Source organism: Eschrichtius robustus, chromosome 8 (genome assembly GCF_028021215.1).
Source record: "Eschrichtius robustus isolate mEscRob2 chromosome 8, mEscRob2.pri, whole genome shotgun sequence".
Taxonomy (NCBI): Eukaryota; Metazoa; Chordata; class Mammalia; order Artiodactyla; family Eschrichtiidae; genus Eschrichtius; species Eschrichtius robustus.
In genome coordinates, this window is record NC_090831.1 from 64,117,686 (window position 1) to 64,144,741 (window position 27,056).

At 35.3% G+C, this 27,056-nt stretch overlaps 1 protein-coding gene across 1 annotated transcript in view; it reads left to right on the forward strand.

Annotated features, from left to right (window-relative positions):
• Nucleotides 1-27,056, forward strand: part of VWDE (von Willebrand factor D and EGF domains) — a 97,576-nt gene that overhangs the window by 42,113 nt on the left and 28,407 nt on the right. The window contains 6 exon segments of the mRNA XM_068549805.1: nucleotides 2,149-2,244; nucleotides 5,808-5,903; nucleotides 6,008-6,103; nucleotides 6,752-6,847; nucleotides 15,368-15,471; nucleotides 21,825-21,876. Of these exon segments, the coding sequence (XP_068405906.1) occupies nucleotides 2,149-2,244; nucleotides 5,808-5,903; nucleotides 6,008-6,103; nucleotides 6,752-6,847; nucleotides 15,368-15,471; nucleotides 21,825-21,876 (540 nt within the window).

Sequence of the window (27,056 nt, forward strand, 5' to 3'; positions counted from 1 at the left end):
CATCAATTTTATACACATCAGTGTATACATGTCAATCCCAATCGCCCAATTCAGCACAACACCATCCCCACCCCACCGCAGTTTTCCCCCCTTGGTGTCCATATGTCCATTCTCTACATCTGTGTCTCAACCTCTGCCCTGCAAACTGGCTCATCTGTACCATTTTTCTAGGTTCCACATACATGCGTTAATATACGATATTTGTTCCCCTCTTTCTGACTTACTTCACTCTGTATGACAGTCTCTAGATCCATCCACGTCTCAACAAATGACTCAATTTCGTTCCTTTTTATGGCTGAGTAATATTCCATTGTATATATGTACCACACCTTCTTTATCCATTCCTCTGTTGATGGGCATTTAGGTTGCTTCCATGACCTGGCTATTGTAAACAGTGCTGCAATGAACATTCGGGTGCATGTGTCTTTTTGAATTACGGTTTTCTCTGGGTATATGCCCAGTAGTGGGATTGCTGGGTCATATGGTAATTCTATTTTTAGTTTTTTAAGGAACCTCCATATTGTTCTCCATAGTGGCTGTATCAATTTACATTCCCACCAACAGTGAAAGAGGGTTCCCTTTTCTCCACACCCTCTCCAGCATTTGTTGTTTGTAGATTTTCTGATGATGCCCATTCTAACTGGTGTGAGGTGATACCTCATTGTAGTTTTGATTTGCATTCCTCTAATAATTAGTGATGTTGAGCATCTTTTCATGTGCTTCGTGGCCGTCTGTATGTCTTCTTTGGAGAAATGTCTATTCAGGTCTTCTGCCCATTTTTGGATTGGGGTGTTTGTTTCTTTAATATTGAGCTGAATGAGCTGTTTATATATTTTGGAGATTAATCCTTTGTCCGTTGATTCCTTTGCAAATATTTTCTCCCATTCTGAGGGTTGTCTTTTCGTCTTGTTTATGGTTTCCTTTGCTGTGCAAAAGCTTTGAAGTTTCATTAGGTCCCATTTGTTTATTTTTGTTTTTATTTCCATTACTCTAGGAAGTGGATCAAAAAAGATCTTGCTGTGATTCATGTCAAAGAGTGTTCTTCCTATGTTTTCCTCTAAGAGTTTTATAGTGTCCAGTCTTACATTTAGGTCTCGAATCCATTTTGAGTTTATTTTTGTGTATGGTGTTAGGGAGTATTCTAATTTCATTCTTTTACATGTAGCTGTCCAGTTTTCCCAGCACCACTTATTGAAGAGACTCTTCCAAGTTTCTTATCACAACATAGACATTCTATTTCATTAAACATTCAAGCAATTCTGAGTTAAGTGGACACCATAACATTATTCTATTTATTTCTCACAGTATCAGGCTTAATTCTTTGGCAGCGGTGTTTGCAATTATCTATGTTTAATTTAATCCATTATGACCTAATGACTTTTCTCAACATAAATTTAATTAAATGTTCATAGCTTGACAACTGTGTGTGAAGCATGATGCAAGGGGGAACAAAGATCAATTTCATGTTTGCCCTAATTTCAAGTAGCATATCAGTAGTGAAGGAGACATGGGATACAATTATAAAAAAGACTATAATGCAAGTTGTGTTACAAGTGATGTAATAAATGCACAGCGCCTTGGAAGCAGAGAAAAGAGAAATTAATCCTGGCAAGTGCAGTTAGGAAGAAAATTGTGTAGACTTTGGAGAATTGGCAAAATCTGCATTGAGAAATGGAATTGGGGTGACTTTCAAAGTGAAACAAATGTAAAGAAGCAAAAACAAAGCATGTTTTCGAAGTGTGCTAGGCCTTAAATGCAGTGTTCCTATTTGAATTGGGAAGGTGACTTAAAGAGCTACACATGGCTGCATGTATTTGAGCAGATTACAGACTATCCTGTTTGTGCTGTTGAATTGCCTTCTCCTAACTTCCAATCATTTTTCCAGCTTACTGAGGGCATTCTGAATTCTAATAAAAGCCTCCACATTCTTAGCTTGGTAATATCTGTAAACTTAATAAACAAACTTTCAAAGCTATTATCCAGTTATTTCTCTTCTCTTATGTTTGGCAAAGTCTAAGTATAGGTTATGGGTTTTACTGGCAGTGAAAATAAAATATTTCATTATGCACCATTTTGTACTTCAGTACAGCTTTCATTGTTTTAAATAACAAAACTTTTATGGTCTTTCTTCCTCCTGCTGTTCATTAGCTTTGTGTGACCCTGTTTGCCTCAATGGTGGTTCCTGTAATAAGCCAAACACTTGCCTCTGTCCAAATGGATTCTTTGGTGCACAGTGTCAGAATGGTAATTACTCTTTCTTTATAAATAAAAAGGCAAAGGGAAAGTTAGACACAAACAGAGCTCTGAGTAAGCACAAGACAAGTTTCAAAGGGAAGATGCTATTTATTTATTTACTCTAATTCTTGTGCTGTTGCAGTTTTGGTCACCAAATGACCAGTTCATAGAAATACATGAGTTATTGTAAAATGTTTATTTATTCAACATATGTTAGGCTCACAGCCTTGGCACATTTGTAGGACCAAGATGTGAAACAAAAAAGCAAAGTTCTCTTGCAGTCTTTCATGTGAAATGATGTAATTTTTGTTGCCTTCTCAGCAAACATTTTTGATTTACTGTCAATCTAATGTCCACTGTTATCTCATGATCTCTCATGCTTTAGTTTCATTAAACACTTATGAAGAGCCAGCTATGCACAGCACTGTGCAAGGTGATATGGGGACATAAAGATGTACCATTTTCCCCCCTCATGGCCTGTTATTGTAACACTTTCCTTCATAGAGTTAATGCTATAAGTTTTTTCAGAATAATGGGCATGACCTGAAGTTGAGCACATAGGCATGAAATAATGTCAATAAATGAAATTTTAAATGTATCTTCTGTATCTTCATATTTTTAAGTGTATGCAAATATAGAGTAGATTTTTAGTATAAAACATGTCAGAATATGTCATAATTTAACTCCTAAAATATATACTTTCTTTGCCTTGTTACAGTTTGATTTGCAATCCTATTTTTTTAACTTGGAGGTTAGCTAGGATTCTGAGATTGAAATTGATGTGGAGAAGAAACCATCATTCTAATACTAGAAATTTGAGCACACAAATGAGTTTTTCTAGTTCAGATTTCTGTTAAGAAACTAGGTTATGAAAATGGAAAGTTAAGACTAAATTAAGGCAAATCTTGAAAACTAGGAGACTATTACTAAATGTACATTTAAGAGTTTTAGGTAGGGTTTTGAGTGGAGAATATAAGGAGGTAAATAAAAAGCTATGTCTATCATGCTATTTGCAGTAGATGTAAGTTATAGTAAGAAAAGTTCTGTAAAATGTATATGCCAACTATATAACTGGGTAAAGCAGGGGCTCTAAATTACTAAATTGAACTAAAAATTATCTAATGAACATATGTCATGTTATAGTTTTTGGAATTAGCAGTCTCAACAATTTCCTAGTGACATGGGTATCAGAAATTTACTTATAGTCTCCAGGCCTCAGACTTCTTTACTTTCAAGTTTGAACTAGACAGTTGCTGTCAAGTGCAAATGACACATACAGTGGACCACCTGCAAGTACAGTCAGCACATGGCTAGCTACCATTAAGTAATGGTATTATTGTCATAAGACATGTTACAGAAAGTGCAGAAGAAATGAAAACATGATCTTTATTTTTATTAGATCACATCCCCTTGTGAGCCCAAATGAAGGGAAGGGAAGATGGTATACACATGGAAAGCCATTGAATAAATTAGGCAGAATATGGTTAAAAGTAATATGAGGAGTATATTCTGTGTATTCTATAGGATTACAAAAGAGGAGACAGACACTGAGCTGGAAACATCATGAAAGGTTAAACTACTCTATTAATAAGCAAGACTTACGGACTTCCCTGGTGGCTCAGTGGTTAAGAATCCGCCCACCAATGTGGGGGACATGGGTTCGAGCCCTGCTCTGGGAAAATCCCACATGCCGCGAAGCAACTAAGCCCGTGAGCCACAACTACGCTAGAGCCCGCGAGCCACAACTACTGAGCCCGTGTGCCACAACTACTGAAGCCCACACGCCTAGAGCCCGTGCTCCGCAACAAGAGAAGCCACCGCAATGAGAAGCCTGTGCACCGCAACGAAGAGTAGCCCTGCTCGCCGCAACTAGAGAAAGCCCACACGCAGCAACGAAGACCCAACGCAGCCAAAAATAAATAAATAAAATAAAGAAATTTATATAAATAAATAAATAAAATATCACCATGTTACCTTTAAAAAAAAATAATAAGCAAGACTTAAAATGTGTGGCTGGAGAGATGATTAAATATATCTTCCAATTTCCTTCATCCCTTAAATGCCATGAGCCCATTCCATACAGAAAGTGAGGCCAGATTACTTGGCTCATTTTGGAGTTTGGTGGAAGATCCATCTGAGGCCTGGAGAATCTCATGAATACATACGTGAAAGTGGGTTTTCCCCTAAACCTCCTTTTCTTAAAATGTGATTGGGGTGGGCATGACCGAGACCAAGTTTTATGTCATTTCTCTATATTACTTTAATTATATATACTATTCTGTATACATGTAGTATTTATCTCTATACTCAAGTTTTGTAGAGTAGATGAGTATTGATTATAACAAGGCTATCCATTATAAAAGGGTCTTTTATTCTTTTCATTTTTAAGTTTTAAATTTCTAACCACAGGTATTTCCCATGGTGCTTTTGCAATGGAAACAATACACCTTTCTTAATAAATAGAAATAATCTTAAACTGTATAAAGATTATGAAGCAGAAAATGTAAGAGCATTTCTCCATAATAAAAAGTACCAACAAAAATGCCAGAGAAAGTAAACTCAATCATTAACCAGAAAAGGCTCAGTCTAAAATAGTGGGAATTATCCATTTGCTGAAACATTCAGTTAATATTGTTTTTATACATAAAGTGCTTCATTATTTTCACTTATTAATCTATTTGAAATCAGTTGAAGTTTTCTTAGTGTTTGGAAATTTAAAAAGCAGCTATTAAAGATGGATCTAATTCAAATTGGGAGTCTATCAAGGCCCTATTACCAAAACCAGTTAGTTTGACATTCACTTTTAAAACACAAACTAAAATCCACTTAATCATCATTTAAGGAAAATTAAATTTAAAAATTTATAGGCAGGTTTGCTTATGTATTATTGTTTTTTAAATAACTGCATTTAATTGTCATATCTATAAGAAATATGAAGCAACAAAAATCCTCTCATAAAAGATTATGAACATTAATTTCTGAACTCCATGGAACAGAATCACATACATAGAAGATACTAGTACAGCGTATTCAGGATTATCCAATAAATATTCCTGACAAAGCCAAAGATTTATTGTTAAAAAGATTTTTCGCCAGGCATTCACAGGAATAAGTCACATACAAAGCTCTGCCTTCGTGACCTCAGTAGGTATCCAAAAGTTAACTTTAAAGTTTTTTCTAAACATCATGTGACCAATGTTGAGTTTTTCTAATTTCCACAGAAACAGATATTCTTATTTTGAGCTCAGTTTTGACTTATTTTCTTGGTTTTGCCCAGGTCATTTCACTCTATGTGCACTCTAATACTGAAGGCTCCACTGGTTATGAACAACACATTTCATAATTCACCAATACATTTCAAATTGTGCTAACCCACTAGCAACTTACAGCTATAAGCATTGTATTTTATGACTTAGAAAGGACGGTTTTAATGACTTGCAGTGGTGATCTTTTATTTTAATAACACATTTCTCTGCCTTATGTCCCCATAGATAATAAGCACATGATGCAATATGTAATATATAATAATTGAATATGTGATATTCACAGATTGCTGCCATGTGTTCCTTTAGCTATCTGTCACCCTCCCTGTAAGAATGGTGGTCACTGCATGAGAAATAATGTGTGTGCCTGTCCTCAAGGATACACTGGTAGGAAATGCCAAAAAAGTAAGACACTACTAAATGTGTTTGCCAACTACATGTAAAGCAAACATATTAAACAGCAAAACTACTGATATTTAAGAACTGATATTTCATCCTTTTACCTTAAGGTATCTGTGATCCCATATGCATTAATGGAGGAAAGTGCATGGGACCAAACCTTTGCTCTTGTCCTTCTGGCTGGACAGGGAAACAATGCAACACACGTAAGAGAAATACTCCAAAATGCTAAAGTCCACATGGGAACATAAAGCAGAATTTCAGACAAAGAGCATTTTCCTTGTTTTTATTTTTTTTATTTGTTCCTACTTTAGAATATATCTTTTCGAAATAGAAAGAGTAAAATGCCAAGTCCTCTGAACTCATTCTTTCAGGTTAGTGGAGGTAGAGGATATCCTGTATTTTCCAGTCTGTTCACTACGATTGCCAGGATAAATGACAAGTCTTTAAGTCCTGGTCTCTCAGTATTAAGTAGGAGTCAGGGGAAGGTTTTTAAAAAATTACTGATTCCTTGGTCCCATCTCAGACCAATTCAGAACCTCCTGAGATGGGGTACCACTGCTTTCAAGTCTTGTTAGTTTTTGAGATGATGGCAGCTCTTCTCATTTAAATGTTTCATTTTTTTTCCTTTTATAAATTATTATTTAAAATTAGCAGCTATTATAATGTATTGGCCAAAGTGTAAAATGAGAAGCAACATAAATGTCTAACAATTGGGGAAAAGCTTTAAGGGAAAAGATCCTTTAATCATTGATTTTTAACTGTTTCTCTTTTTTCAATGAAAATTTTTATGGTTTATGATAGGATTTGACTAGTAAATTAAATTATTAACTTGTTTATTTCTCTATTTGCAGCTATCTGCTTTCAGAAATGTAAAAATGGTGGTGAGTGTATTGCTCCTAGCATATGCCATTGTCCTACGACATGGGAAGGAGCACAGTGTCAAATACATAAGGCTACAGAATTTGCTTTCTAATCTATGTTCTGAATTTGAATCTATTATAATTATCAAACAAAGTATAGCTTTACGAGAAATATATAGGGTAAAATAAATCCCAGCATGCTAATCCGTTAAAAAGAAAGTTTTAGAAATAAAAGGATATCACCCATTTCTATACCCATTTTAAAAAAGAAAGTATGGTATATTATATTAATATTTTGTGTGACATAGATAACTCCAAATTACGGTCTGTGGGTTGCCAGTGAAGTTCTCTTAGGTGGACTGAAGAAGGTTTTTTTTTTTTATTTTAAAAGATCTTTCTTTTTCCTCCAGTTTTATTGCAATATAATTGACATTCTGCACTGTGTAAGTTTAAGGTATACAGCATAACGATTTGACTTACATAAATCATAAAATAATTACCACAATAAGTTTAGTGAATATCCATCACCTCATATAGCTACAACATTAAAGAAATAGAAAAAAATGTTTTTTCCTTGTGATGAGAACTTTTACTGTCTTAAAACTTTCATATATAATGTATAGCAGTGTTAATTACATTTATTGTGTTGTATGTTACATCCCTAGTACTTATTTAACTTATAACTAGAAGTTTGTATCTTTTGACTATTTTCATCCAAGGGGGAATTGGATAAAGAAGGTTTTAATGTAAGTTTAAATGTTTTTCCATATTATAAGGTAGGTATATATCTATCATGGAAATTATAGAAAATATGAAAAAGTTTTTAAAAATTAATCACTCCAAATTCCACCACCCAGAACTAGTTTCTGCCTTGATTTTAGCATTTTAGTTATTTCAGTTTTAGTCATAAATTTTTACATAGATGGGATCGCAGGGTATAAAGGAAAATCAAATTTAATGCAATTTTGAAATTTATGAAAACTTGAAATAACATGTTAAAATATTAACAAAGACACAGCCGGACGACTGGACACAGAGGCGGCCGGGCTCCCTCAGGCTCGGACTATGCTCACCGCCGTGCAGAGGCTCAAGATTGACACCTGTCCGGAGCATCAAGACCTGGTCAGCCACACGGCTCAGAAGAAAAGGGAAAAAAGAAAAAAGAAAGAAAGAAAGAAAAACCGTGTGGATGAAAGGCTCCTGGTGCTCCAGCCAGGCATCAGGGCTGTGCCTCTGAGGTGGGAGAGCCAACTTCAGGACACTGGTCCACAAGAGACCTCCCAGCTCCACGTAATACCAAACGGCGAAAATCTCTCAGAGATCTCCATCTCAACATCAAGACCCAGCGTCACTCAACGACCAGCAAGCTACAGTGCTGGACACCCTATGCCAAACAACTAGCAAGACAGGAACACAGCCCCATCCATTAGCACAGAGGCTGCCTAAAATCATAATAAGGCCACAGACACCCCAAAATACACCACCAGACGTGGACGTGCCCACCAGAAAGACAAGATCCAGCCTCATCCACCAGAACACAGGCAATAGTTCCCTCCACCAGGAAGCCTATACAACCCACTGAACCAACCTTAGCCACTGGGGACAGATACCAAAAACAACGGGAATTACGAACCTGCAGCCTGTGAAAAGGAGACCCCAAACACAGTAAGATAAGCAAAATGAGATGACAGAAAAACACACAGCAGATGAAGGAGCAGGGTCAAAACACACCAGACCTAACAAATGAAGAGGAAATAGGTAGTCTACCTGAAAAAGAATTCAGAATAATGATAGTAAGGATGATCCAAAATCTTGGAAATAAAATAGACAAAATGCAAGAAACATTTAACAAGGATATAGAAGAACTAAAGAGGAACCAAGCAACGATGAAAAACACAATAAATGAAATTAAAAATACTCTAGATGGGATCAATAGCAGAATAACTGAGGCAGAAGAACGGATAAGTGACCTGGAAGATAAAATGGTGGAAATAACTACTGCAGAGCAGAATAAAGAAAAAAGAATGAAAAGAACTGAGGAAAGTCTCAGAGACCTCTGGGACAACATTAAACGCACCAACATTCGAATTATAGGGGTCCCAGAAGAAGAAGAGAAAAAGAAAGGGACTGAGAAAATATTTGAAGAGATTATAGTTGACAACTTCCCTAATATGGGAAAGGAATTAGTTAATCAAGTCCAGGAAGCACAGAGAGTCCCATACAGGATAAATCCAAGGAGAAACATGCCAAGACACATATTAATCAAACTATCAAAAATTAAATATAAAGAAAACATATTAAAAGCAGCAAGGGAAAAACAACAAATAACACACAAGGGAATCCCCATAAGGTTAACAGCTGATCTTTCAGCAAAAACTCTGCAAGCCAGAAGGAAGTGGCAGGATATACTTAAAGTGATGAAGGAGAAAAACCTACAACCAAGATTACTCTACCCAGCAAGGATCTCATTCAGATTTGATGGAGAAATTAAAACCTTTACAGACAAGCAAAAGCTAACAGAATTCAGCACCACCAAACCAGCTTTACAACAAATGCGAAAGGAACTTCTCTAGGCAAGAAACACAAGAGAAGGAAAACACCTACAATAACCCAAAACATTTAAGAAAATGGGAATAGGAACATACATATCGATAATTACCTTAAATGTAAATGGATTAAATGCTCCCACCAAAAGACACAGACTGGCTGAATGGATACAAAAACAAGACCCATATATATGCTGTTTACAAGAGACCCACTTCAGACCTAGAGACATATACAGACTGAAAGTGAGGGGATGGAAAAAGATATTCCATGCAAATGGAAATCAAAAGAAAGCTGGAGTAGCAATTCTCATATCAGACAAAGTAGACTTTAAAATAAAGACTATTACAAGAGACAAAGAAGGACACTATATAATGATCAAGGGATCGATCCAAGAGGAAGGTATAACAATTGTAAATATTTATGCACCCAACATAGGAGCACCTCAATACATAAGGCAAATACTAACAGCCATAAAAGGGGAAATCGACAGCAACACAATCATAGTAGGGGACTCTAACACCCCACTTTCACCAATGGACAGATCATCCAAAATGAAAATAAATAAGGAAACACAAGCTTTAAATGATACATTAAGCAAGATGGACTTAATTGATATTTATAGGACATTCCATCCAAAAACAACAGAATACACATTCTTCTCAAGTGCTCATGGAACATTCTCCAGGATAGATCATATCTTGGGTCACAAATCAAGCCTTGGTAAATTTAAGAAAATTGAAATCGTATCAAGTATCTTTTCCGACCACAACGCTATGAGACTAGATATCAATTACAGGAAAAGATCTGTAAAAAATACAAACACATGGAGGCTACACAATGCACTACTTAATAACGAAGTGATCACTGAAGAAATCAAAGGGAAATCAAAAAATACCTAGAAACAAATGACAATGGAGACATGACGACCCAAAACCTATGGGACGCAGCAAAAGCAGTACTAAGAGGGAAGTTTATAGCAATACAAGCCTACATCAAGAAACAGGAAACATCTCGAATAAACAACCTAACCTTGCAACCTGAAGCAGTTAGAGAAAGAATAACAAAAAAACCCCAAAGCTAGCAGAAGGAAAGAAATCATAAAGATCAGATCAGAAATAAATGAAAAAGAAATGAAGGAGACAACAGCGAAGATAAATAAAACTAAAAGCTGGTTCTTTGAGAAGATAAACAAAATTGATAAACCATTAGCCAGACTCATCAAGAGAAAAACGGAGAAGACTCAAATCAATAGAATTAGAAATGAAAAAGGAGAAGTAACCACTGACACTGCAGAAATACAAACGATCATGAGAGATTACTACAAGCAACTCTATGCCAATAAAATGGACAACCTGGAAGAAATGGACAGATTCTTAGAAATGCACAACCTACCGAGACTGAACCAGGAAGAAATAGAAAATATGAACAGACCAATCACAAGCACTGAAATTGAAACTGTGATTAAAAGTCTTCCAACAAACAAAAGCCCAGGACCAGATGGCTTCACAGGCGAATTCTATCAAACATTTAGAGAAGAGCTAACACCTATCCTTCTCAAACTCTTCCAAAATATTGCAGAGGGAGGAAAACTCCCAAACTCATTCTACGAGGCCACCATCACCCTGAAACCAAAACCAGACAAAGATGTCACAAAGAAAGAAAACTACAGGCCAATATCACGGATGAACATAGATGCAAAATCCTCAACAAAATACTAGCAAACAGAATCCAACAGCACATTAAAAGGATCATACACCATGAGCAAGTGGGGTTATCCCAGGAATACAAGGATTCTTCAATATACGCAAATCAATCAATGTGATACACCATATTAACAAATTGAAGGAGAAAAACCATATGATCATCTCAATAGATGCAGAGAAAGCTTTCGACAAAATTCAACACCCATTTATGAGAAAAACCCTGCAGAAAGTAGGCAGAGAGGGAACTTTCCTCAACATAATAAAGGCCATATATGACAAACCCACAGCCAACATTGTCCTCAATGGTAAAAAACTGAAACCATTTCCACTAAGATCAGGAACAAGACAAGGTTGCCCACTCTCACCACTATTATTCAACATAGTTTTGGAAGTGTTAGCCACAGCAATCAGAGAAGACAAAGAAATAAAAGGAATCCAAATCGGAAAAGAAGAAGTAAAGCTGTCACTGTTTGCACATGACATGATACTATACATAGAGAATCCTAAAGATGCTACCAGAAAACTAGTAGAGCTAATCAATGAATTTGGTAAACTAGCAGGATACAAAATTAATGCACAGTAATCTCTTGCATTTCTATACACTAATGACGAAAAATCTGAAAGTGAAATTAAGAAAACACTCCCGTTTACCATTGCAACAAAAAGTATAAAATACCTAGGAATAAACCTACCTAAGGAGACAAAAGACCTGCATGCAGAAAATTATAAGACACTGATGAAAGAAATGAAAGATGATACAAATAGATGGAGAGATATACCATGTTCTTGGATTGGAAGACTCAACATTGTGAAAATGACTCTACTACCCAAAGCAATCTACAGATTCAATGCAATCCCTATCAAACTACCACTGGCATTTTTCACAGAACTAGAACAAAAAATTTCACAATTTGTATGGAAACACAAAAGACCCCAAAGAGCCAAAGCAATCTTGAGAATGAAAAATGGTGCTGGAGGAATCAGGCTCCCTGACTTCAGACTATATTACAAAGCTACAGTAATCAAGACAGTTTGGTACTGGCACAAAAACAGAAATACAGATCAACGGAACAGGATAGAAAGCCCAGAGATAAACCCACGCACATATAGTCACCTTATCTTTGATAAAGGAGGCAAGCATATACAGTGGAGAAAAGACAGCCTCTTCAATAAGTGGTGCTGGGAAAATTGGACAGATACATGTAAAAGCATGAAATTAGAACACTCCCTGACACCATACACAAAAATAAACTCAAAATGGATTAAAGGCCTAAGTGTAAGGCCAGACATTATCAAACTCTTAGAGGAAAACATAGGCAGAACGCTCTATGACATACATCACAGCAAGATTCTTTTTGACACAGCTCCTAGAGAAATGGAAATAAAAACACAAATAAACAAATGGGACCTAATGAAACTTAAAAGCTTTTGCACAGCACAGGAAACCATAAACAAGACCAAAAGACAACCCTCAGAACGGGAGAAAATATTTGCAAATGAAGCAACTGACAAAGGATTAATCTCCAAGATTTACAAGCAGCTCATGCAGCTAAATAACAAAAAAACGAACAACTCAATCCAAAAATGGGCAGAAGACCTAAATAGACATTTCTCCAAAGAAGATATATGGATTGTCAACAGACTCATGAAAGAATGCTCAACATCATTAATCATTAGAGAAATGCAAATCAAAACTACAATGAGATATCATCTCACACCGGTCAGAATGGCCATCATCAAAAAATCTAGAAACAATAAATGCTGGAGAGGGTGTGGAGGAAAGGGAACACTCTTGCACTGTTGGTGGGAATGTAAATTGATACAGCCACTATGGAGAACAGTATGGAGGTTCCTTAAAAAACTACAAATAGAACTACCATACGACCCAGCAATCCCACTACTGGGCATATACCCTGAGAAAACCATAGTTGAAAAAGAGTCATGTACCAAAATGTTCATTGCAGCTCTATTTACAATAGCCAGGACATGGAAGCAACCTAAGTGTCCATCATCAGATGAATGGATAAAGAAGATGTGGCACATATATACAATGGAATATTACTCAGCCATAAAAAGAAATGAAATGGAGGTATTTGTAATGAGGTGGATGGAGTTAGAGTCTGTCATACAGAGTGAAGTAAGTCAGAAAGAGAAAAACAAATACAGTATGCTAACACATATATATGGAAACTAAGGAAAAAAAAAAAAAAAGGCCATGAAGAACCTGGTGGCAAGACGGGAATAAAGACACAGACCTACTAGAGAATGGACTTGAGGATATGGGGAGGGGGAGGGGTGAGATGTGACAGGGTCAGAGAGTGTCATGGACATATATACACTACCAAATGTAAAATAGATAGCTAGTGGGAAGCAGCCGCATAGCACAAGGAGACCAGCTCGGTGCTCTGTGACCACCTAGAGGGGTGGGATGGGGAGGGTGGGAGGGAGGGAGATGCAAGAGGGAAGAGATATGGGAACATATGTATATGTATAACTGATTCACTTTGTTATAAAGCAGAAACTAACACACCATTGTAAAGCAATTATACTTCAATAAAGATGTTTAAAAAAAAAAAACACAATAAAAAAAAATTAACAATGATTAATAACCCAATGGGAAAAACAGAAAATCTCCTCAAAATATTTTCAAATGCTCAGTAATTATATAATATCAAAACTGGTGATCCAAGTGTATTGTAAACTGAAATAGCACAATTGTAAAATGACTGTGCCTTTTTACTAGAAATACCTGCTCTGCTTTTCATGTATCAGAGATTCTGCATATAATTTTTATGACTCTTAGACTTTATTAGTAATGGCTATTATTATTTACACATTTCTCATCCTAGGAAAATATTTTCGAAGAATTCATTAAGTACTAGTACTTACATAAGAATTATGTGCTCAAAAATAAATAATTCTCACTGAAAGTTAGATGTGATAAAATGCTAGAAAAAAGAACTAGCAACCTCAGTTTGGGCTACTCATTCTGGAGAGAGTTTGTATGGAACATGACAGAGAATGATAAGATGCTAAAAGCACATTAATGCGGAAATATGCTCCAGTAATTGTGGATTAAGGTACTCTGAGCACAGCCTGAAGATGTGCACCCTGTTTTTGCACCTTGTGTTTGCACCTTGCACCTTTATGTGAATTTTTTAAAGTCCCCTTCCTCAAAATGCTTTACTTGCATCTGTCTGGAAACAGTCTAAATATTGATGATGTTATTTATACAAGATGTCTTACTGCCATCTTCTGGAAAATTGTTGTAATAAATATTTGAATCTATGATGTCTGTGATATGAACAGTGCTTCCTTAGCTGTGGAACCTTCTGCATTACATAACCTGCTCAGCCATACACAATATCTCTGATGAAAACACACCTTTCAATGTTGCATTTATATTAAAGGGAATATTATTCTTGAATTATGCAAGCTTCCAATATGAGCTCTTGAAAGAGATACCTCTCCCATGAAAAATAACTGTATTGTATATAATTTTATATTCCTATTTTTTTAGTCAATATTACTTAAAAGCATTTCCATGTCCTTAAAGATGTAATTTTAAATGATATATTAAATTCCATAATATAAATACTATAATTCACTTGACATTTCCTCTCATATTGAACATTTCTGTTATTTACAAATTGTTACTATTATAAGCATTTTTCTCTGTAGGTGGGTAGGTAGAAAGAAAGAAAGAAAGAAAGAAAGAAAGAAAGAAAGAAAGAAAGAAAGAAAGAAAGAAAGAAAGAAAGAAAGAAAGAAAGAAGAAGGCAAAAGATAAATAGATACAGGTATTTAAAAATTGCATAGAGAGAGATTTTAAAGAAGAAATTTCTAGTACAGACAGTGTGAAGATCTTTAGGAAGCTTCCAATAGAGTTGTTTCACATTAAACTTCCATTGATAGTATATAAAATTGTCTGTTTTTCCATACATTGGTCAGTACTGAATTGTCCCTTTTAAATTTTTGCTAAAAAAATTTTTATTATAAAGCAAATTATGAATGCTATCTTATATTACTGATTCGAATCTTCTCTCTATAGAAAACAAAAAGATATATTTTAAATACTTTAAAATGTAGCCAATGAAAATTCTGTTTGCTTTAATAATATCTTTATAAAATATTGAAACTGTTGTGTTGAGTTTGGGGGTGTTTTGTCTTTTGATATGTGTATGTATGTGTGTGTTTGCACGCTGGTTGCAGAAATATAGGAGTGCAATTGGTCATTCATAGATTCTTATGACTATTTTTATAGTCAAGTTGCTGAATGGCTTCAGACCATTGGAATAGAATATGTCACAAGCATTTGTGTCAAAAGGTGGTAACTGTAAAAACTTGTGTATTCCAGCAATTTGCTATCAAAAGTGTCTTTATGGAGGCAGATGCGTACTCCCCAACATATGTTTTTGCCGCACTGGATATACTGGAGTCAAATGTGAAAAGAAAATACAGGTATTTTACATTTTAAACAAAGTATATATTAGATATCGACATATGCCATCTACTCAGATATACTACTTAGTGATTTTTACCTATCTGTTAATGTTTTATTTTCTTTTACTTCCAAAATAGAAAACATACAAGATTTTACTATTTGCCTCCAAAACTAAAAGTAATATCATTCTTGTGTCATTATAGAGTTATCTTATGATTCAAAATTTTGATGTGCACTTAAGGAATTTCAGTGTGTAGATAACAACCATCAAACATAATGTAATATATCATGGCACCAGAGCTGAAAGAAAGCAAATATCTCACAATATGGATTTAAGACACCAATAATTAATATTTGGTCAAATACGAGGTAAAAAGGCCACCTTCACCCTTTTAAAAAAATTCCCCACTTTTATATCAATGAATCACGACTTCATTGATTTTGGTGGGGACGTGTTTCTAAACATTTTCAGTGGATCATATGCCACTGAAGCCTTGAATGAATAGCCTCATCCTTTTCCCTGATAGTAGTTCTCTCTCTTCATTAACTCCCTATTAAAATCCATTTCAGGGAAAGCAATAAAAAACTCTTCAGGGCTTCCCTGGTGGCGCAGTGGTTGAGAATCTGCCTGCCAATGCAGGGGACACGGGTTCGAGCCCTGGTCTGGGAAGATCCCACATGCCGCGGAGAAACTAAGGCCATGAGCCACAACTACTGAGCCTGCGCGTCTGGAGCCTGTGCTCTGCAACAAGAGAGGCCGCGACAGCGAGAGGCCCGCGCACCGCAATGAAGAGTGGCCCCCGCTCGCCACAACTAGAGAAAGCCCTCGCACAGAAACGAAGACCCAACACAGCCAAAAATAAATAAATACATTAAAAAAAAAAAAAAAAAACTCTTCATACCATTACAATTAGGATTTATTTGTATTTGGAAAATCAAGAAAGTAAAGGAAGAAGAAAGGCTTTCTTGCAGTTTCTGAAGTTGCCCCACACTTAACTTACAAGGCCAGTGCTATGTAAACATCTATTTTAAAAGTTTCTGTGATCATATCAGTACTTATAAAATGAAACTGAATTTTTTAGGTTTCCAATCTTAAATTTCTAAATATCAATAGCCAAGATACTTTTTCAGTCCTAATTCCTACATATACCAGCGTGACTCATGATCACACACACACAAAAAAAAACCGTTGCAGCTGAACTCTCCAAATATTTCTTAAAGTTAATCTGTATTAGATTTAATTTTAAAAAAAAAGGTCATGAAGAACCTAGTGGTAAGACGGGAATAAAGACACAGACCTACTAGAGAACGGACTTGAGGATATGGGGACGGGGAAGGGCAAGCGGTGACAAAGTGAGAGAGTGGCACGGACATATATACACTACCAAACGTAAAACAGCTAACTAGTGGGAAGCAACCGCATAGCACAGGGAGATCAGCTCGGTGCTCTGTGACCACCTAGAGGGGTGGGATAGGGAGGGTGGGAGGGAGGGAGATGCAAGAGGGAAGAGATATGGGAACATATGTATATGTATAACTGATTCACTTTGTTATAAGGCAGAAACTAACACAACATTGTAAAGCAATTATACTCCAATAAAGATGTTAAAAAAAAAAAAAAAAAAGCAATTACAGGGACTTCCCTGGTTGTCCAGTGGTTAAGACTTCGCCTTCCAGTGAAGGGGATGCAGGTTCCATCCGTGGTCAGGGAAATAAGATCCCACATGCCTTGTGGCCAAAAAACCAAAACAGAAAACAGAAACAATATTGTAACAAATTCAATAAAGACTTTAAAAATGGTCCACATCAAAAAAAAAAATCTTAAAAAAACACACAATTATATGCTATTTAGCACTTCAAAAAACCCAAGGGTCATGAATATCAAAGTATGCTGGAGTATTATATTTTGAAAAATGATAAGGAATTTTCTTCCTGAAGCAAGATACTGAATCAGTCTGGCTTAGAGGCAAAGTGGATGTATATATATGTTTTTCTTCTAGCACTCGTGTTCATCCTGGAAGGATATGTCCCCCATTTTGAAAAAAACAGGATTATAATAGTACTATGGTTTGAAAACTAGGAAACAAAAGTTATTGAGTAACTATTTGATCAGCTATTGTTGAGAAAAATAAATATAAAAGTTTGAGTTACCTGAGTTTGAAGGCAGCCTAAATATAACTTATTTTATTTTATTTGAGATTTTTATGGCACAGAAAACCCTATGACCTCAAAAGCTTTTAACTCCACTTTGACAGACTAAACTGTTACTTCTCTATATTCTATTTTTTATGCATTTCTTTACTGCTTGAATCCTTCCTCATGTGATTAATAGCAGATCATCCTCATCCCCATTAATGTTGCTTCTGAGACTGCATCTGGAACCATATTAAGGAAAGAGAGAACAGAAGGTCATGGGGAAGGAGAAGGAAAACAAAACAGAAAGACTAGCCCAAGGACCACATGTCCTGCTTTACTATAACCTGCTCTCCCAAGTTCTTATGGATTGCTAGAATTTCAATAAAAGAGACCAAGAATTACTGGCTAGAAACAAAAGACACAAAGAAAGAGGAAATGGGGAAGGATGGTGCTAAAGAGGGTGGGTTGGTGAACAGCTTTGAGAGGTTTCATAACTTGCTGCCTAGCTGCTAAGTGTACTTACCATATCCCTGCCACTTGTTTGCTCTGTGACGTTGGGCAAGGTACGCCACCCTGAGCCTTAATTTTTTTCATCTGTAATATGGAGCTAATAGTAACACCTAATCATGGGGTTGTTGTAAGGATTAAATATGTTAATATATGTGAAGTACCTAGAACAGTGCCTGGTATGTAGAAAATACTATGTAAGTTTGTTGGTAGTTGCATTGAATAGAGGAATAGAGAGAGGTGGAGAAGGGCAAGGATGGGCAAAGAGACTTGAGAGAAATGTTGCAATGTGTTATGAATATCAAAAGTCGTTTCCTGAAGGATATAAAAATTTTTATTTGGTTTTATTGAGCATGGATGTTTCTTGAATGTAACTCTGCCAAGATGGAGTCATGTAGTATCCAAGCTCCATTCAGTCACAACTGTTTTGACATTTAAATATGATCTTGATTAGATCTCAGTTTTATGAAAGCAGTATTTAGTCTCTAGTGGCAAACACAGAACCTGAAAGAGCTTTATGTATCATGTCAGGGGGAAGGAGGTAGCAAATAATGAGTCAGAGTTAACTGGCTTTTTAATATTTTTTGAAACTTGATTTCCCTCTTCCTACTACAGATAAAACACCATTGAGTAATATCAAGTGTAAGAATGGAAATTTTTATTCAGAAAAAACTGAAGTTAACTACTTGAAGTTTATTTGAACATCATTTTTAAAGCTATTTTAAAGGCCGAAGAAACTAATAAATATAGACTGGTCTTAGTTGTTAGAGAAAAGCAAAGAAGAAATCCAGATAATCAAAAATTTACTTTGAAATGTGATTTGATATTTACATATTGAAACGATGTTTCTGATATTCCTGACATTCACAATATTTAATAAACTGAATATTTTCCCAGTCCTTATATTGTGATGGTGTCTTTATCATCAGGGATCAGTCAGCATAACAGAAGCCATTTGATGTATCCAGATATAAAGTGTTAATGCAGAATTAGGGACTCTCAGGTCTGTTGGAAGAGCTGGGGTAGATGGGGGAGGATAGGGTAGAGGTCAGGAAAGCAGCTGCTGAAGGTCAGAGATTGAGAATGAAGATGTCAGCCTGTTTCCAAGCATCTAGCTGCAAACACCTCTGAAAAAAATAATGGCTTCCTATTCATTTCCATCTTCTAACTCTCTAGAAAGTTTTTTTCATCGGTGAACTCTAACCCAGAACCACACAGAGAAGGGGATTCTGGAAAATGTAGACCCTAGCCTTAGAAGGAAGTGACAGTGGTGCCAAAGGGATGAAAGTGAGCTAACACAAGACATACTAAAAGTTCTGCATCTTATTGCTTTGGACTGTATTCCAGAGATAAAGCTATTACTTTTCACTGATAAAAACACCATACTTAGTATCATCTGTTTATTTTTCACCTCTACTCTTTCTGCTGCTCTGACCTGTACCATTTCTGGACAGAGGGGAAGAAATAATGTAATTGGGTGTTTTAAAGGACTTGCTTAGTCATTGTGTTTACGTGAAAATGTCTTTTATTTATCCGTTCTTTCAGTACCGTGATCTGTTTTGGTGCAGAAGCAAGAGCGAAACTATCACAAAATCAAATCCTTCTATAAATATCAAAAGAGAACTGGATGCTTAATAAAAGAAAATTTAAATGACATGATTGTTGAGGAAGTGGGAATGTCAACAGGGAATATACAAATAATTGAAAGATCTGTCTCAAAGATGAAAATAATTATACATTAACTAGAGTTATAAAACTTCCTTTTCTCTACTATCTTATATTTGACCTCAAACTTTTCATTATCTTTTTCGAAAAACATTTTAATTTGAACATGCCTATTTCAAATCATGTAAGTTTACAAAACTCATTTTGTTCTTTTAAGTGGAAAGACTAAGCATTTCTAAGCCATGTCTAAAATTATAAGATAAAGTAAGACATTATTAGAAATTATTGCTAACTTTGATAAGACTCTTTTTAAGTAATAGCATTCAATGTCACAATTAAAGAGATTTTATCATTTCATATTTGCTGAAAGGTAGTTTTAAAGAATGATTTAAGAGAATATAACATGTTTTACTATGTTTTATTTTATTACCCAAAATACAGAAATATAAATGCAAAATAAACCTTTGACAATTAGTGTGTGCTTAAATTTTTAAGCTGCTGTGAGAATACTAGAAAGAAAAAAGTACTCTAGATAAAAGTGAATACTTTTTTAAAGTTAATAATTAGAATTGAAATTCCTACAAAAATAGTTAAATGAAATAGCTATAATTTTTAAACTGTTTCTGCTTCCTTTGCTCAGTATACAACATTGCAATTTTATCAGTAGCTTTACTAAGCTGATCTTCAGTGTACACTTTTTATGGTTAAAAAGTTATAATAGCTCAAGGATTTATTCTGAAATGTCTAAACCAATACTTTAAAATCTTCATAAATATTTCCTAGATCCACACCAAGAACCCCAAGCTACAATTAAAATATTAATCAGTAGACTTTGCATTTATAATAGATTTAATGGACCTGAATATGCTAATAATGAAGAAATGTTATAGTTTACAGTTTACAGATTTTATATAAAAGCACTCCTTATGAAAGCTAATGACTCGTGCAAGTGGAAGTAGTGTTTTAGAAATATAATGTGAGTTTTGAAAAGCAAGTAATTTGATAAATTTATGAAGAAATTTATTTTTTTCTTACTTCTTGGTTATATTTTCACACATCTATTAACTTGAAAATTTTTTTAACCAAAATCTATTTGGAAAATATTTTGAAGATAATGAGTGTTCAAGATTTTAAGCAAAAGTACTTTAAAATGTGTAACTTTCAATGTTTACCTTATAAGTCATTTTCCAAAAAAGAATTCAGGTCTTAATCCTTGTTTAATATGATTGGCTATTTTGTGTTTATTCATGTTAACATTTAAATGAAATGTTTGAGTTATCAAATATTCTTATTCTTTCTTTGGCCCTCTAGTGTTGGGAAGACCTGGTTTCAATTCAACCCCAAATCTTCATTCCACCTCTTCCCAGTTATAGGGACTTGCATAGAGAGATTTACCTCCCTCTGTATTTAATTCCTTCATTTGTAAGATAGGAATAAATAATACTTACTTCGGAGGATTACTAGGTAATTTTAAATTTAAAATGAGATAATTATAAATAATTTTTCACAATGACCGTCATCTAATAAATGCCCAGTACATGGGTTTTATTTTATGTTTTTTGTTGCTAATAATGAATTTGTGGAACCAGCTGAGGAAAAGATGACAGGTAGACTTCCCCTATTTTAGGTTTTCCAATGATTACTGTATATTGGCGTTTCTTGTTCCCTGATTAAAGAATTTACTTTTAAAAAGCATTGATTAAACAATATGTACGTTAAAAGCAAGATAAAATAAGTGAATGCAAATTTTAAATCAACTCTGGCAAACAGTTATTCAGAACCAGCCTAAAAAGGCTAAAAGTGGCAGACATATAATGACTAAAATTTGTGAGCTCCATGTGTGCCAAGCTGATTCTAAGCGGTTTGCCAGGGTTAAGCTGATAACACCTCCTATTTACTTCTTAAATAGCAACTATGGATGCTCCGTGAGAACAAAAGAAAGGGGAGACAAACTAGATGACATTTCAATTTACATTTTTTTTGTAAGGACAGCCTTGTCTATCACTGTGAAAACAATTTCAAACTCAGCTGTAAAGTTTTTAAAAATTGTTTCTACCGCCAGATGAAATTAGCAGAGTTTTGCCTGCAGATGGTGCTAGATCCTCAGTTCCCAGGTAACATGCAAGAAGTGCAAAACGACCATTTAGTAAGAGAGCACATTAAATATTTAATGCAAACGACATTTTTCAAAAACAAACTTCTTCACTAACACAACAGTCTTTCTTGTTAGCCTAGAAGTCTTCGTTACACCTGGTGATTAATCAATAATTACAGCCACTTGGCTGACTGCAGTTAACAATTCCCATTGTGCTAGTAAGGGATGAGTTGCATTTGAAGATTTGGTGACAATCTATATGAGATTTAAGTTGCTGTGAGAAGTATTAAGGTAAGCAGAAAACCTTCTGTTTTTCATACAAACATTAAACTTGGAAAATTCTAGCAATTAAAATAGCCAGTACTTTCAGATATTTCAAAATTATACCTCTTTTTTTTCCTGTTACTGACAAATAATCGTTAAGTGTATATGTAGCACACCCTGAAAGAAAAAAAGGCTTTGTAAAGGATAATGGATATTCTCCTTCTTGGCACCATAATTTTATCTGACGTAAGTAGGGTCCCCCCAGTTATATGTCTTACATATGACAATACCTGGAAAGTCACTGACTTGAGACACTAGGAACTTGAGAAAAGTATTAAGACTTACTGAACACAATCATTATAGTGAGAATAATTCCACTTTATTTCCCAATTCCCTCAGATAGACAGAAATATAAATAGATCAAACATACATAGAGTAGATTCTGATATCAAACTTAAATCTTGCTCACCAAGGAATTGTGGTCCTTGCTCTTGTGGCCAAGAGATACTGTTATGGTCTAATTTAGATTCGCATTCTAAGATCTCAGGATCTTCATTTGCATTTCCTTTACTGCTTTGGTTCAGTGCTGCCTGAGCTGGGATGCTCCTCTCTTGGTTGAGGGCTCTGATTATGAATCAAAGGAAATTCTTAGGATTTGCTTTTCCATGGGTCCAAGTTGTGTTTTTAGCCACCAAGACCTGTCATTCATTTCTAGGAAAGATCTTGATGATGCCTCTTATGTTAGTTTAGAGCAGGCAGCTGCAGGATGCCTCATCCCCCTACTCTGACCTCTTCATGGCCACAACAGTGTCCTCTGCTGGTGCATTCTCACTGAGGATTTGCAATTTCTGAGGACTCAGGAAATAAATGGGACTTTTTTTTTTTTCTTTCAAATCCTTTCTTGTGACAATAGTCAATTCTTTCTTTGGAGCTGACCTGAAACCTATCTCCCACAGCAAAGATTCAAGACATTTTCAGTGTAATGCCATCAACATACCCTGCCTGCAGCGTTACAAAGTGAAATAAATAAAGCATCAGAGATGCTGTGTAGAGTGTGACGACTTCATTTCCTACACAGCAGCCTACAAAGAAGAGTAGAATGGTTCAACCCAAGAAAAAATCACAAGGCAGCAGCAGAGCTTGGTGGAAAATGTGGGCACCTTCTCAGAGAAAATGCATCATGCCTCACATGAGTGACAGAAAAATATTTTGAAAAATATTTTAGTTTTCTTTTTCTCCCCATAAAAGAAGAAACAGCTGTAGGAAATGGAAATTGACCTTACCAGAACACAAAACCTGAACTGCTCATTTTGAGGGTTGGCATACAGCTGTGTGCTGGGCTCTGAAGAGCAGAAGTGGGATTCTTCTAGAGCCGTATGGTTGAATCAAGAAGGGCAAAGGGTTAGAGCAGACAGAAGGCAGTTTACAGGTAATGACAAAGTCCTGAAGCATACTATATTCTAAAATGCTTCCAATCTTAGATTTACATTAAAAAGGAGGAGGCTGCCAAGAAATACACTAATGTGTTTTTCTCCTGAAATGAGAACAAATCCCAACAGCACTACCTGTCAGCTCTGCTTAGGTGACCTTACCTTCCAATCACTGGTAAACCGAAGAATTAAGAGAGAATCCTATTTCTAATTGTTTTGAACATCATGATAGTCTTCCAAATGAATACCTACTGAGTTTCCACTAAAACACAAAATTCCTTTATTAACCCATATAGGCAGGCTGATTACAGGCTCTGCCAACCCGTAATACTAAGCACTAACTAACCTAGTGAGGCAACTTGCTAGAAAGAGAGTTGTTTCATTCCCCATCCCTCAGGGAAAACTAAACTGACAAGCATGGTTGAAACCAAAATGGATAAGCAGTTTGTAGCTTCTGATAGAATTCTCATGCTGAAAATACATATGTGAGATTTTAACTAATTAGGCCTCAAGCTCTTTGCAAAAGACACATTGCAATTAATTAAGATGCTACTCATTATTTTTCAAAACGCAAATTCTTTATCATAATTTACAAAACTGTCAGAGAAAACATATTCACACTACCATATTATAGTTTTTATGCTAAAAGAGATAAAATATTTAAGATGAACTTTGTTATTTTTAAGCTGTTCATTTCAATTGAAACTGGCATACTATTATGAACACTTTAGCTAACATGTAATTATAATTGAATTAACAACTGAAAATTAAAATCAAGATTTGTAACCTTTCATTGAGACCCAAATTTAAAGAATTATCACATCCACTATTAAAAGCAGTGCTATGAGGGACTTCCCTGGTGGTACAGTGTTTAAGAATCCGCCTGCCAATGCAGGGGACACGGGTTCAAGCCCTGGTCCGGGAAGATCCCACATGCCACGGAGCAACTAAGCCTGTGCACCACAACTACTGAGCCTGCACTTTAGAGCCCGCGAGCCACAACTACTGAGCCTGCATGCCACAACTACCGAAGCCTGTGCACCTAGAGCCCGTGTTCCACAACAAGAGAAGCCACCGCAACACGAAGCCCACGCACGGCAACAAAGAGTAGCCCCCGCTCGCCGCAACTAGAGAAAGCCCGCGCACTGCAACAAAGACCCAACACAGCCAAAAATAAATAAATAAATAAATAAATAATTTTTTTTAAAAAAAAAAGAGCAGTGGTGTGAAATGGGACCTGTCAGCGGAAATCTTAAAGATACAATTAAGAGAACACATAAAAATTTTAAATAATAACCTCTGATATATTACTCTTTTAATAATTTATTTTAATTAGTAGAATAATAATTCCACTGCCAAAAATGTTTATTGTGGCAGTTTCTAATACTAAAAAATAAATAATAAAATATTTTAAGTGAGCATTAATAGGAAAAGAGTTAAGTTATTATACATCCAGCTATGAAATTTCTATAGACCATATAAAAGAGTAAGTCATGCAGAACTTTACCTTATATCTTTTAAAGATGGCTATGTTATATTAAATGAAAAATATGAAAAGGCAAATTTTTAGACAATAATTATACTACACTCTCATTTTAAAATGTGTATGTGTTTGCATGCACATGTTTTTAATAATAGAAAATTTCTATAAAGACACATATCAAATTTTTAAAATTGGTTACCTTAGGGAAGTATGATTAGGAGCTGAGGGGTGGTTTATGTAGATTTTAATTATTACTTCTTATATATATTTGTGTTGCTTAAAATTTTTATAGTGATCTGAAATTATTTTTGTAATGTATACTTTTGCAGAATCTTCGATTAGCCTCAAACAATGCAGCTCTCTTGAAATACCAAGTAAGAGACATTCAGAATAATATGAATTGAAAATCAAAGAACCACTGCATAGTTTATCTTAACTGAAAAGGAGCAATAAAAATTAATTAAAAATTTAATATGTTATTTGTAGAAAATTTTAGTTGCGGTACTTATACTCTTTTCACAGTAAAAGATTTTCCTAACTGATTATTGCATATGTATTTAAGTTGGAAACTGCTGTATTTAAATTAAGGAGAATGGTTTACAGTCCCATGAGAGTTATCATAAGATTAAAATTAATTGCTCAGAATTTTCATCTGAGGCCAAACTGGACAGGTAATCAGTCATAAGCTAATGTTATTAGCTTGATTCATGTTATCAAACTCTATTTCTGATAATACCAGGCAAGGGGGTGGGCAGGAAAGAAATATGCTACATATAAAAATGATGGAACCAAGTTCTTCTGTTTGCATTAGTTCTAACATTTAGAGGTCACATTTACAGTAAAGACTTGAGTTTACTACCTGAATAATTCAAGCAAAAAGCTCACATTTGCCTAAATTCATGAGAGCAAAAAACAACAAAATATTTTTTCTATTTATAAGTTTGTAGAGTGCCTTTTATGTGAAAATTTTGGAGGCTTATGTGAATTAACTATAGTTTAAAAAGAATTAATGAACATTTTACTTTAAAGATAGAATTAAAATGCACTATCCAATGTATATATATAATCTGAGGTATGGAGGAATGAAGCAAACTTCCCCAAAGACTCATAAATCAGATAAAATGCAATGGTTAATTTTCAGTAGAATCTAAACTTATCAAGGGTCAGTCTTGACTAGGTACAGATTTGTTTTGTTTCAGAAAATGACAACTATCTTTCTTTTTGAAAAAAATATGTGATATTTGATACATACAAAAGAAAATGGCACTATATCTCTAAAGTTGTAAAGCGTACCAAAATGGACACATACAATTCAATCATTCAATTCAGAAATATGCCAATGCCAACACAGTTGCACCAGTTTCTATGCTCCTCTTATAATCCTGCTTCTCCCCACTCCAAACTACTGTCCTGTATTTTGTGTTTATAATCTGTGCTAGACAACCTCTAAGATGGTCCCCAATAACCACCACATCCTGATATTCACACCCTTATGAAATCCCCTTCTTTTGAGGGTTGGCTGAACTTAATGATTCACTTCTAACAAATAGAATATGACAGAAGGAATGGCTGTCTCTTCTAAAATTAGGTTATAAAGTAACTAGCTTCTCTCCCCACTCCCCCTTCTCTCTTTCCTCCCACTCTCCTTCTCATTCTGCCTCTCTCAGTCTTTGAGGAAGGCCAGTTACCTTGCTATCAGTTTGCCCATGAGAAGTCTTATATAGCAAAGAACTGACGGAGGCCGCCAGCCAACAGCCAGGAAGAACTGAGGCCCTCAGTCCAACAACCTAGGAGGAACTGAATCTTGATAAAAACTAAGCGAGTGATTTTGGAGTGGATCATTCCCAAGTCAAGCCTTGAGATGAGACCATCATCCTGACTGAAACCTCAAGACACCATGAGCCAGAGCGCTCAGTTAAACCATACCTGAATTCCTGACCCACAGGAAATGTGATATAAAATCATGTTTTTTTGAGCCACTATGTTTTAGAATAATTTGTTAGTCAGCAGCAGATAACAAAT